Source organism: Phyllostomus discolor, chromosome 10, assembly GCF_004126475.2.
Source record: "Phyllostomus discolor isolate MPI-MPIP mPhyDis1 chromosome 10, mPhyDis1.pri.v3, whole genome shotgun sequence".
Taxonomy (NCBI): Eukaryota; Metazoa; Chordata; class Mammalia; order Chiroptera; family Phyllostomidae; genus Phyllostomus; species Phyllostomus discolor.
In genome coordinates, this window is record NC_040912.2 from 64,304,297 (window position 1) to 64,316,955 (window position 12,659).

The 12,659-nt window shown below is 46.0% G+C and overlaps 1 protein-coding gene across 1 annotated transcript in view; it reads left to right on the forward strand.

Moving 5' to 3' along the window:
* Positions 1–10,896: 10,896 nt before the first annotated feature.
* CAPZA2 (capping actin protein of muscle Z-line subunit alpha 2) overlaps positions 10,897–12,659 on the forward strand; it is a 61,263-nt gene continuing 59,500 nt past the window's right edge. The window contains exon 1 of the mRNA XM_028525435.2: positions 10,897–11,070. Within this exon, the coding sequence (XP_028381236.1) occupies positions 11,032–11,070 (39 nt within the window). The 5' untranslated portion in view covers positions 10,897–11,031. The remainder of the gene's footprint in view (positions 11,071–12,659) is intronic.

The following is a 12,659-nucleotide window of genomic DNA, read 5'->3' on the forward strand; positions in this document are numbered from 1 at the left end:
TTGTGCTGGTGAGGGCACATTGTGTTGAAGCTGGTTCTTCCATGTGTATAAGGTTTAAAGAATTCTCTCTTGCTCTTGTTCAGTTGTTTGTATTGGGTACTGTCTCTACTGTTTAGTTGTATTTCCAGATACGTCCTAGATTGAGGTTTGTGTGGTTACTACTCCCTCCTTCACCTTCTTCTGTTGTTATCTGTTAGTGGTTCCTTTGTTGTTGGGTTTCCTCTTCCAGTGGGTATCCTAGTGTTCACCACCTCCACCTATTCTTTTTTGTCATCAGTTGGAGGGGGAAGGCAAAATGGTTTAAGACAGCAACAGAGAATTCTATGCTATTTACAGTAGTAGCAAGTAGGGAAGAGATAGGAGATCCTTTCACTATGTATAGTGTTAACTGTGATCTTCCACCCAGCTATCTGATTTTTAGAAAGGATGGAAAGAAGATAAGACTCTTGTTGGGGAAGGAAGGATTGTGAGTTGGATCTATAAAGCAGGGAGGTTGTGGGAGGTCAGATTCTGAGGTAGAGGTGAGAGTAAAGGATAGTAAATACTTGTAGTGTGTGAGAGAATAGAGTTAACCACTACAGTAATAGAGTTCAGGAAACTTTGAAATGGGCTAAGATCTGGGGGGGGGGGGGTGTTGTAAAGTAATTACAATTGCATGGAACAGCAGTTATTTACAATAATATTGTGGCAACAATCATATGACAGAATCTGTGAGATCTAGGTAACTAGAATAGGGAGTACAGAACCTCGAGTAGTGTGCTAATGGGACACAGGTGAGTTAAAGGACAGTAGATTAGCAATACAGTATGGAAAGAGATATCAGGGGAAAGCTGTCAGGTCATACAATATATCCAGCCTAGCAAAGCAGACTATACAAAAAGAAGAGGGATACAAAAATACTATTAAAAAGATGTAGGAATACTGGAAAAATAATAATACAAACATGCAATAACTTGCAGGTTCTCTGTAATAGCAAGTGAAATTTATCTCACTGTCCCAGCTGTTGTGATGCCCTTTCTTTGGGTTCAACTTTGGTCTTTTCATAGATCCAGGATTTTGTCTCACTTGTAGGTATTTAGAAAAAATTTTAAAAAGTAAAAGGCAGATGAAGGAAGGAAGAAGAGATAAAATTGGAGGACAGGAAGGAGGAAGAAATAAAACAAGAAATCAGGAAAGAGAGGAAAAAGAAATCAAAAGAGAATAAAAACAATAAAAATTAAAAATTAAAAATTGTTAAAAAAAATAGAATCAAATTAAAAAGTCTCTTGGTTTCAAAGTGGCCAAACCGGTTTTTCTGCTCTTGCTGGCTGCGGCAGGCTGAGGGGTGATTGGTACGGCTCTTCTTCCTCGGCCAGCGGAGCTCGCACTAGCTCCTCAGTCTTGTGCCCTGGATGTGGGAATCAGGTCTTTCCCCAGGGTTACTGCTGTGGACTGGGGTGCGGGGATGCTCTCCCTGCACATGCTCCCGCGCGCCCACGGCTGGGTGGCAGGGATGCTGGAGCAACTGATCACTTTAGGAGAATTCCCCAACAGTGTCTGTCTATTCACTCCTTCCTCTTGAGAAATTCCTCCTGTTCAAGCCTGCCGCTCCCCACAGTGGCCTGGCTTCTCCCACAGCCCCACTCTCCAGCCAGACCGGTGACTGTGGGAGTCAGGGCCTGCTGCGCGACCAGTCCCTCTGGTGTCCACAGCCTCCAAAGGTGCTCACAGCCCTTGTGTGTTTGCTAGCACCTGGATTCCTCTCAGTGCCGCTCAGGCCTTGTTTGGCTGGGGAGGGAGAAGTTGCCCCGGCTCTCTCCCAAGGACTCTGTGGCAAACCCAGCAGTGGGCCCTGGGCCTGGGGCTGCAGCCCCCGGAGCACACGCTGGTCCCCGGGACCCTACTTTGTTGCAGCACTCTTCTTAGGGTCTGGTTTTTCAGTTCCGCCACAATCCTCGGTCCCCTATTTTAAAAAATGCTGAAGTATGTTGGTTGCTTGCTTCTCTACTCCATAGATCGGTCAGGATTTTCTCCCCTGAGCAGAGGGAAGCCAAATCTGCTCCTTCCTACTCCAACGCCATCTTAGCCCCCCACATTTCTATGCCTTTCATTACTTCTTTTCCTAACCTAATGTGAAGTTTTAAACTTTAGTGTAACAGGGTGCAGCCAAGAGGGGAGCCCCAAATAGGGATTTGTAATAGGGTCCAGAAGAGCTTGGAGATAATTGGCTCCACACCACAGGGCCACACCGGCCCAGAATGCAGGCAGCTATGGCCAATTGTGAGAGGAGCCAGAAATGGGGCTGCAGAGGAAGATTAACGCTGGAATTTAAACGGAGGCACAACAGTCATTGGGTGTCTCTCTTCTGGGGACCATGTGTCTGTTTAGGACCATGCAGCTTTGGTGTCTTGGTTGGTACCATGAGGCTTGGGTGAGAGTCAGGACCATGAGGCTTTTGAAGGGCTCCCTTTTGCCATGTGGAGGGTGCTGAGAGGACTGTGTGCATTTGTGGGGAACTTTAGTTTTGCTATTTCAAATGAATAACAAATTCCTTTCCTTTTCACTGATCTCTGGTATTAACAGACATCTTTCCTCAGGTGGTAGGCAAAACAAACACAGATAGATGGGGAGGAACCCCTTATAGACCATAACATTAGGAACCTCAATTTCTTTTCAAAACAGAAAGAAAACAAAAACCCAAAACAAAGACAGAGTTTCAAAAGAAAAAGATAAGAGGGGACTAAAACTAATCTTAGAATCTTGTCTCCCATCAACCATTCACACTACCCAGTCACACAGATGACCTTTCCTAGGTCCAATTCACACAAAGCCTAAATGGCAGAGATGTGTTCTCACTTCAGCTAGATTCTACCCAGCACCAATGGCACGAAGCCCCAATGGTACAGACATTCTCTTGCCTACCCATGCATCCACTGGTCTCCTGGCAGAGACATGCTCTGCTCCAACCGACTCTAACTGACATGAACTTTCTTAGGTCCAAATGCCACAAAGCCTCAAATGGCAGAGACAGAGGATTCCCAGCACAAACAAAGCAGTTAAGTTCCCCAACCCCTGAAAAGATCAGAAAGAAAGAAACAAAACAAAACCTAAAGCAAAAAATAACTCAATCCAAGCACTGAGGATTCTTTCTTTTCAAGAAATAAATTTTGCACCCTTCTATGGCCTCTACAACCTTCACAATTTGCCTCCCTTTTTTTCAGCTTTCTATATGCCTCACAACTTTCTACACACCTTCTGCAACCTTCATAGACTTTCTTACTCACTCAGGATTAACCATGTATCAGTTTCGATCCTTTTCCTTTTTAATGATGGAATGGACAACACTCAAACTCAGTATCCGGCAGCTAAACATTCCTAAATCTGCAAACACATAAATGCAGTAAAGGAACATTGTCACTTTGCACTGGGGCCCACTCTCTTCTGAAATAGAAATTTCAGATCTCCTTCAAGAGTACAGGTACAGCTTTTCTTTTCAGCATCAACCACAGCAGCAGGGTTCAAATTCTCCTCAGCTGGCGCCCATTTTATTTGTGTGTGGTGGATACAAGCTTTAAATCCTGCAAACTTCAGAGAAGAAAATACTGTCAGTAGGACATCATAGGGACCAATCCATTGCTCGGCTAACTGCTGTTCAGTTCCTGGAGTCTTCCAAGTCTTTACTAAGACTCAGTCCCCCAGTTGGAATGGGTGTACGAGCTCATCAGATGGGTAGGTAGACCTGCAATGAGCAACCTCAGGCAGAATTTTTAGTGTTTTCCCTAAATGTTGTACATATTGCTTAATTTTCTATTCATGCTCCAAATCTAGGGGTGGGATGCAGGGGCATTCCCAGAACAGAGATTTGGAAGGGTCACCCATAAACTATTTCAAAAGGGCTTAAATCCACTTCTGGGTGCTACCTTAGTCTGGAGCAAAGCAATAGGAAGTTCTTGGACCCATTTCAAATGTGTTTCCTGGCATATTTTTGCAAGGGTCTTCTTTATTGTGTGAGTAATTTTCTCAGTCTTTCCCATAGATTGAGGTATCCAAGATGCATGTGGTTTCTACCTTATTTGCAGTGTCTGTCCAACATTCTGGGATATCTCTGAAGTGAATGATGGTCCACTGTCACTCTGAATGTTGTGAGGAAGTCCAAACCTGGGAATTATTTCTTTAAGTAAAAGTTTCACTACCTCAGTTACCTTCTCAGTTTTGTGGACACAGTAAAAGTGTCCACAAAAACTAATAAAAATTTGAAATTCCTTCTGGTTTTTGGCATTTCTGTAAAGTCTACTTGTCAGCCCTCTAATGGGCATAACTCTTTATATTGTACTCCCTTTTTCACTGGGATTCGTTCTGTCTTAGGATTGTTTTTGGCACATATCTGACAGGTTCGGATAATCCTCCAAACAGTCTTTTGCAAATGGGGGGTCATTCAAATGCAGCCTAATGAAGTCCATCAAAGCATCCCTTCCATAATGGATGTTCATGTAGGTGTTCGAGGATGGAATATACTAGAGCCTTGGAAAGTAAGATCTTTCCATGGGTGTTGATCTTCCATATGGAACTGGGATCAGTGTTAGTGAATCCCCATTTATGGGCCTGTTCCTCATCTCATTCTGTGCAATGAGGTTTAAATTTTGACAAGTCCGAGCAGGAGATCAAAATCCTTAAATGTGGTGGCTCTCCAGCTGCCTGTCTTGCTGCCTCATCAGCAGTTTGGTTTCCCTGGCTTGTTTAAGAACCATCCCTTCAGTGTCCTGGGCAGTGCATAATGGCAACCTGGTCTGGTAGATTCACTGCCACAAGCAATTGTAAAATCTCCTTTGCATGTTTAACATCCTTTCTTCCTAAGGTTAAAAGCACTCTCTCCTTCCATATTGCTCCATGGGCATGGACTACCATGAAGACATATCTAGAATTCATGCAGATGTTAATCTTCTCTTCCTGGGATGGTACTAAGGCTCTCCTGAGGGTGATCAGTTCAGTCTTTAGTGCTGAGATTCCTGCTGCAAAGGCTTGGACTTCTGTTTCCTTGTCTATGATGACTACCACATATCTGGCTCATTGTTGGCTGTTGTCCATGAAGCTGCTCCTGTCTGTGCACAGCTCCCAGTCTGGTGCTACCAGCAGCAGTTCCAGTAGATCTAGCCTGTTAGAATAAGCTTAGTCAATTATTTCTAAGCAGTCATGCTGGAAGGCTGAGTTTCCCTCTGTGTCTGGGATAGAGCAGCTGGATTCAAAGTTGTGGTAGTCTGCAAGGTAATATTTGTGTTGTCCAACAACAGAATGGCCTAATATTTCCCCACGCACTTTGCCATCAGTCAATATGCTCCTTTCTGTTCCAATAGAGTTAGGACCTGGTGCAGCACCAGTACTGTAGTAGACTGTCCCAAACTGAACAGCTTCCTGTAAGATGTCACAGGTAGCTGCCGCTGCTCAAAGGTATGGTGACAATCCCTTTGTCATGTGATCCAACTTCTTTGAAGGATAGGCTATGGGTGTGGAGAGGTTTTCAAGAGTTTGGGTTAGTAAGCCCAGTCCAATCCCTTGCTTTTCATGAATGTATAACTTGAAAATCTGTAAATTGGGCAATCCTAGCATAGGAGCCAAAAACAGCTTTTCTTTCAAGGTATCAAATGCTACCTAACAATCCCTTGTCCATTCTAATGTTTCAGAGTCCAGTCCTTTCAAGGAATTGTTTCACTATGACTGCAAAGTTTGCAATTCAAATTCAGGAGAACTCTGTAATCCTAAGAACCCACAAAGTTTCAGTTTTCTGGGATTTTTGTGTAGCAATGGTTTGCTTTCTATCTACCATCAAGCTCCTAGTGTCCTGTTTCTGTTGTAATCCCAGCTATGCGACCTCATGCTTGCAAATCTGGGCCTTGTAAGGTAATACCTTATATCCCTTTTTGCCAAGTGATTTGGGACTGTGCTGGTGTTGAGCGAAGAGTCCTGATAGGTGCTGCTAGTTATCAATGTGTCATCTACATATTGCAGAAGAACTCCTGATTTCAGTTGAATGTGTCTTAAGTCCTTGGTAATATTTATTAAATAAAATCTGGGAGTTCTTGAACGCTTGTTGTAGCACAGTTCAGCATTAGAGCATGGCTTTTGTTTCTGGGTCCCATCATTCAAAGCTGAAGAGTAGTTGAGCCTATTCATCTATTGGGATGCAGAAAAAGGCAGCCTTTAAGTCTAGGACTGAAAACCATTTGCTATCTGGGGTTGGGCATCATAGGATGAACATCCTGAACAATAACATTTATGACTCTAAGATCTGGTGCAAATTGATACTCATCAGAGTGAGGCTATTTGACTGGCAAAATAGGAGTGTTATAAGGAGACTGGCATGACCAAGTTAGTCCCCTTTTTAAGAATTTCTGCAATACTGGCTGAATCCCCTCTAACGTCTCTTTCTATTTTGAAAGGATCATGTTTCTTCCATGGGATCCATGCCCCCTCTTTTAGATTAACTTTTATGTGTTGGACATTGATTGCTTTACCTGGGGCTCCATCATCCCAAATGGTTTGGTCAACCTGTTCACAGATCTCAGGTGGGAAGACTTCACCTCCTGGACCTTCCAGGCAAGTCAGGAGCACCTGGAGCTGGAAAGCATGTTCCAGTGGGTCCTCTATACATAGTTGCTGCTTTTCAGGAGGAAAGTTATTTGTGTACACAATTTGCAAAGTAAATCTCGGCCTGGCAATAGAATAGGACAGCCAACGTGCAGAGGAAACTATGTACAATCTTTTGATTCCCAACCTGGCATTCTAGGGGTTGAAGGAATGCCTGTTTTTGTAGTTGTCTAGTCACTCCAGTAACCGTTATTGTATCCAAAGTTCCTTGGTTACTCTTGTATTCAGCACTGAGTATGTAGCTCCCACTATCTACTAGAAACTCTATTAGCTTGTTCACCACCATCAACTCATGTACCCATGGCTCCTTTGGGGAGATGTCCAAGGGACATCATAGATAGATCCTGGACATCATTCCTCATCAGATATCCTTCACCTTTTAGCATTTCTCAGTGAAGGTTTCCATCCCTACTTCCCCTTTTGAATTGTGGGCATTTCTTTCTCCAATGGCCCTCCTCCTTGCAATGGGCAGGTTGATTGGTGCCTAGTGGGCCTTTCTTTTTCTCTTTAGGGTCCTGCCTCTTCTTCTGGTCTCACCACCCTGTTTCTAAGAACATCGTGGCCAACTTTATCTTCCTTGCTTCCCTGGCCATTGTAGATTTTAAAAGCTATGTCCACCAGCTGAGAGGGATTCATTCCCAATGCCCCATGTAAACTCTGGAGTTTCTTTCTGATATCCAAGGCACTTTACCCAGTAGTAGTCATGTTCACAGTCTGCACATTCTCTGGTGCCTGTGGATCAGCACCAGTGTGCCTTCTACAGGCCTGTATCATATTCAGGCTCTTTTTTCTTGGGCACCCCTTTCTTAAGCCCTTCTAGTGTGTACTTTCTGCAATGTTCCAGGAAGGCTAGGACCCCACCATTTGTGTTGCAGTCAAGGCTCTGTCGAGGGATTTGCCCCAGCTGGGCAGGGGTCCCATTGGGATTCTCTTGGTGGAAGTGTTGGGCCTATTCATTAGCCATATTTGTAACCAACCATCTCTCATCTGCTGTTAACAAGATATTAAGGAGAGCTGTACATCTGCCCATGTTGGATGATGAGTGGCAAAAATGGAAGCAATAAGATATGCTATTCTTTGAGGATCCTCCCTACATGAGGGGTTGGAATTCTTCTAATTCGATAAGTCTGACATGGAGAATGGAGTGTGGGCCCAGTAGTAACCATTGGGCTGACCTTCCTGATTTGCTCTGCCTATCAAAGCAAATTGCCTCAAAGAAAACTGCCTTGATCCAGATAGGGAGGCTCCCTGGACAAAATGGGTGCCCTGATGAATCTTCAAGGGGAGACTCATCCTTTGTCATAGAGGGGTGGGGCTGTTGCCTCTTTGAGCTCTATTTCAGGAGTAGGTTGTGGTAGGGGTGATGATGGAGGGGGTCCTCCTGCTATGAACCTTGTGTCCCTTGAGTTCAGGGCATTAATGTGGCCTATTACCTCATTCTCCTTCTCTTCCTGTGTACTATCAGGAAGAGGTTTCAAGGCCCCTTGCCTTCTCTGCACCATCATGTGGATCTTCATCTAATAGGTGAAATCCTATTATGCAATGACATGAATGCCTTGACATGACAGATTTCATCCCATTCATGTAACTGTTGGCAATATTGTTCCAGTTACATAATAGTACAGTAATCTAGGGAACCATCCATGGGCCCCCTTTACCCACAATCCAAAATGTACATAGCCCACACAGTATTACAGTAATAAACCAATTCTTCCTTGGACCTTGGATAATGGCTATTCATACCCGAGTCTAAAATTCTACTTAAATTCTGCTAAAATTCTACTCAATGGGCCAGGAACCAACACAGAACAGCTCCTATCGGCCCAGATGTACAAGCCTAAGGCTATGACCAAAGAATACAGTCAAACTGGGAACATATGGGTCAAATTTGAACCCACAACTCCATTATTCCCAAGAGTACTCACAAGCAAGCTTTCTATCAATCTCACAATCAGTGAACCCAAACAATGGCCTCCCCCAAAACAGCTAGCTGTCACCTGGACCCCAGTTTGCAGCCCTAAATCTCAGGACATCCTTCCTCCTTCCCAGACCCATTTCCTTTCCACCTGCCAGGTGCATTTAAAGGGCCAATGCCCCTAGCAGGCGTGCAGAGAAATTCTCAGCAACTGGGAAGCCCTATAGTCCCACTCCTCAGTGGATGTTGACCTGCCACAAGCAGCTAGGGCCCCACATTGGGTGCCACTGCTGTAACCAAACTAGCAGGGTTCCACCAGCTGTTGCCCATAGGCAATAACTCTGTAGAGTCTGGCAAAAAGGAGAATGGAATTTTATTTACTTACAGATAAATATAGTAGATTTCTTGATGCCACCCCTACCCCCACCACCAGAGGAGTGAGCAGGCTGCTGGTGGGTGGCTGCTGCAGCTGTTTCCCACGGTTTTGCCCACAGGGAAGGGGTGCAGGGCTTATTACCTGGCCGCACCGCATCCCAGGACCTGCCTCCGGGGACCTGCCAGCCCAAATCTCCTCTCCCCTCCCTGAGGCGCCCTTCTTACTGGCCTTACTCCTAGCACCTGCAGTCCTCCTGGGAAGGCCCGAAGCACTCAGGGAGGATCCCCGCAGCCTGACCCTCACTGGTTGCACTGGGACTATAGTCAACTGGCCCACACTGCTGTGGGCCACGGGTGGACAGCAGCCACCGCGGCTCCCCGCCTGGGAAGAGGTGGGGGCTTGCTGGCCTGAGCCCACTGGCCTGACCCTCTGCCCACCCCGCCCCACCCTCCTACATGAAACCTGCTGTGCTCTGGGACAGGCAGGTCCCAGAGAGCTATGGAGCAGATACCGGAAATCCCCAGCCACACCAGTTAGGTTCCCAGCTCAGGAAACACAGCCCCCAGCTTCAGACCCACCAGCCAGAGGAAGGGGGAAGGACAAAGCAAGGTGTCTGCCTGTGCTCTGCCTTTTCAAGACCCTTCCCATAATCCACCTCGGGGGAGGGGGGGAATAAATGGGAGGGTATGTCCCTCCTATCCAGTCATCTTCCTGGTTTTTGGCACCAGTCTCGTGCACCTTTTTTTCTGTCATGCGTGCATCTTCCTGGTTGCTGGAGCAATGCACACATGTGCCTTCTTCGGCGATTCCCATTTCTGGGTGAAGTTTCCCTGTTACATTCTCACATGTGTCATCTACATGATGCAGCTGTCAGATCCATTTTGAGGACATATTTATGATGATGTTATGTTACTGTTCAAAGTTGTCAATTTTCTACTCAAGTCTTTTTTAATACATATCTGTATTGACACATAACACTGTATTACTTTTAATGTAGAACATGATGATTTAAGTCTTAACTCCTATGTAAATTATAAGGCCTTGTGGGAGTTTGTTAGAAATGCAGAGTCTCCAGCCCCATCCTAGACCTACTGAGTCAGCAAATTCCTAGCCAAGTCTTTGACCACATCATGGTTCTCTCGCTAACCTTGAAGCTTCAGAAGTAGGGTTGGCAGATTTAGCAAATAAAAATGGTGGATGTCCAATAAAATTTGAAAACAATGGATAATTTTTTAGTATAAATACCTCTCAAATGCTTCATGGGACATAATTATACTTAAAATATGTATTCATTATTTATCTGAAATCCAAATTTTACTGGGCGTTCTGTACTTAATTCAGAAGAGGATCCACGTCTAACTCAACTTTCTATTTCCCTGCATTAGCACAGTCCTTCCCCAAGTGATCAATGTATGTTTGAAAACAGGTTTCTCTGTTTTTTGGGTTTGGTTTTTTTTTTTTTTTTGCTTAATATTGTATATTCCCAGAGACTAGCACATTTTCTGGCACACAATAAAGGACCAATACGTATTCTTTCATGAGTAAATGAATATATCTAGAGTAGTCTTCCAACTGTACATTAGGCTGTGTGTGTGTATTGTAATGAAACCTGAATTATTTTTCTAGAAGTTTTTTTGGGAAAAAAACACAATGTTTTAAAAGATTCTATTCATACTGTTTTTCACACTTGAGCTGGCAGAGTTCAGGGTTTAATGGGAACATAATCAAGGGCGCAGAATGTACTTGTCGCTGACTGGGTCCATATGGTCAGTTGTGGGGAAAAACTCCCAGGCTCAGGAGGATGACAAGCCTGCAGCAGGCATTGGCTGGCAACTGCTCCTCCCCCTCCTCACCTCTCCCCGTTCCTCCTCCCCTCTCCCCATCCCCACGCCTCCCCTCCTCTCTCCTCCTTCTTCCCCGCTTCCTCCCCGACCCCGCACACGCGCACTGCCGCGCTCCGCCCCGTGGGCGGGGCTCCAGGGGCGCGTGCGCGGTGGCCTGGGCTGCTGGCCCCTCCCTTGGCGGGGGCGCGCGGTGTTGAAGACCGCACAGAAAGGGGGAAGTCAGGTGGCCGCTTCTGCCTCCGCCGTTACCGCCGTATTTTGTCGCCAGAAGGAAAATGGCGGATCTGGAGGAGCAGTTGTCTGATGAGGAGAAGGTAAGAGCCGCGGGGGTGGAGGAGCCCGTTGGTCCGGGAGCCAGTAGAGCCCCAGCGTATCAGCCCGCAGTCCGGCCGCCGAGGAAGGGCATTGGTCTGTGTCCTCCGTTGCCCTTCCTTCTCTGCGCCCAAGTGCTTGCCCCTGTCAGTCACTCGAGGCCCCGCGCCGGGGCAGGTCTCCGCCTGGCCTGTTCGCTCAGCTCCTTGTAGGGCGTGTGCTCCGAAAATAGGAAGCGGGAGCGGCGCCACAGGCGTGGGCACGGCGGGCGGCAGCGCCGCCGCAGACCTTGCCCCTCCGCCTGGGCCGCGGGCCCGCGCCCGCTGGGCACTGCGGTGTAGTCCCGGCCTGAAAAAGGCTCCGGGGCACTGCCCAGTGGGCCGGCCTGGTCCGAGTGTAACCGGAGTGAGGGTTAAGGGGAAAACCCGGTTAGCAAACAGACCTTCACTTCTCCCTTCTAATTCCTCCTTCCAGAAGCAAAATGCTTTTTTTTCCCTGGTACTTGGGGCTTTTCTTTTCCTCCCTCTTTTTCTTTTTTTTGTTTTTAGCTCTAAGGTGTGTAGGTCCCGTTATTAGCGGGAGTTGCGCGCTTGCACGCGCGCGCACACACACACACACACACACCCTCACCCTCACACACCCTCACTCAAAATCCTACCTAGAAGTAGTTTCCTGCCCAGGTGGGCAATAGCCCTCGTTGGGGCTGATTTGGTGGTGCCCCATCATCCTGACAGGAATTTTTCTGAAGAGGGGAGGTTGTGCAACTCCTTTTACTCTATCTTGAATTCTGACAGCATTGGAACCAAATGAACGACTTAAGTTCTCAGGCATTTAAAATAAGAAATCTGATCGTTTAACTAGTTCCCTCTTTTCGCCGTTTCTTTGGCTACGGTGAGGCCCCATTCCCCCGTGTCTGGGGAACCCTACTAATTTTGAGCTGATACCTGGAAATAAGATGGTCGCAGGTTTCAAAGTGTCTTCTCTTAATTGAACAGTCTTATTTTTTTGAGTTCCAAAGCAGTACAGCCATGTAGGAATTAGAAACAAACTCATCATGATGTTTTAAAAAGGCCTAGGGTAAGCCTAAGGATACTTTCTGTTGCAGCTCTCCACTCCAGGTGTTTATTTATTTATCTTTTATTCTCACCCGAGGGTATGTTTATTGATTTGAGAAAGAGAGAACGAACGGAAGGGAGGGAAAGAGAGAAACACCAACAAGAGAGAAACATCCATCCATTGCCTCTCTGGCTTCCTGAGCAGGGATCAACCACAACCTTTTGGTGCAGGGGAAAGGCTCCAACCAACAGAGCCGCCCGGCCAGGGCTGCTCCAAGTGTTTTTATATCCTGTGTTCTTGCCCCCAAATGTAATGTTCCATTTACTTCTTCATGTCAATGTGCAGATCATAATCATCTTACGTTTTGAAAATCTTTTTTCTCTGTGCTTTTTTGCTGAAAGTGATAATCAACAAAATAGGGACAGCAACAAGATTCCCCATAACCCAGAATCTGGTAGGCAGATAGATCCCTTTATACAAAAAGTTGCTTTGCAGTTTTCACATGTGTAATATTGGTAAATAACTATAAGCTGGT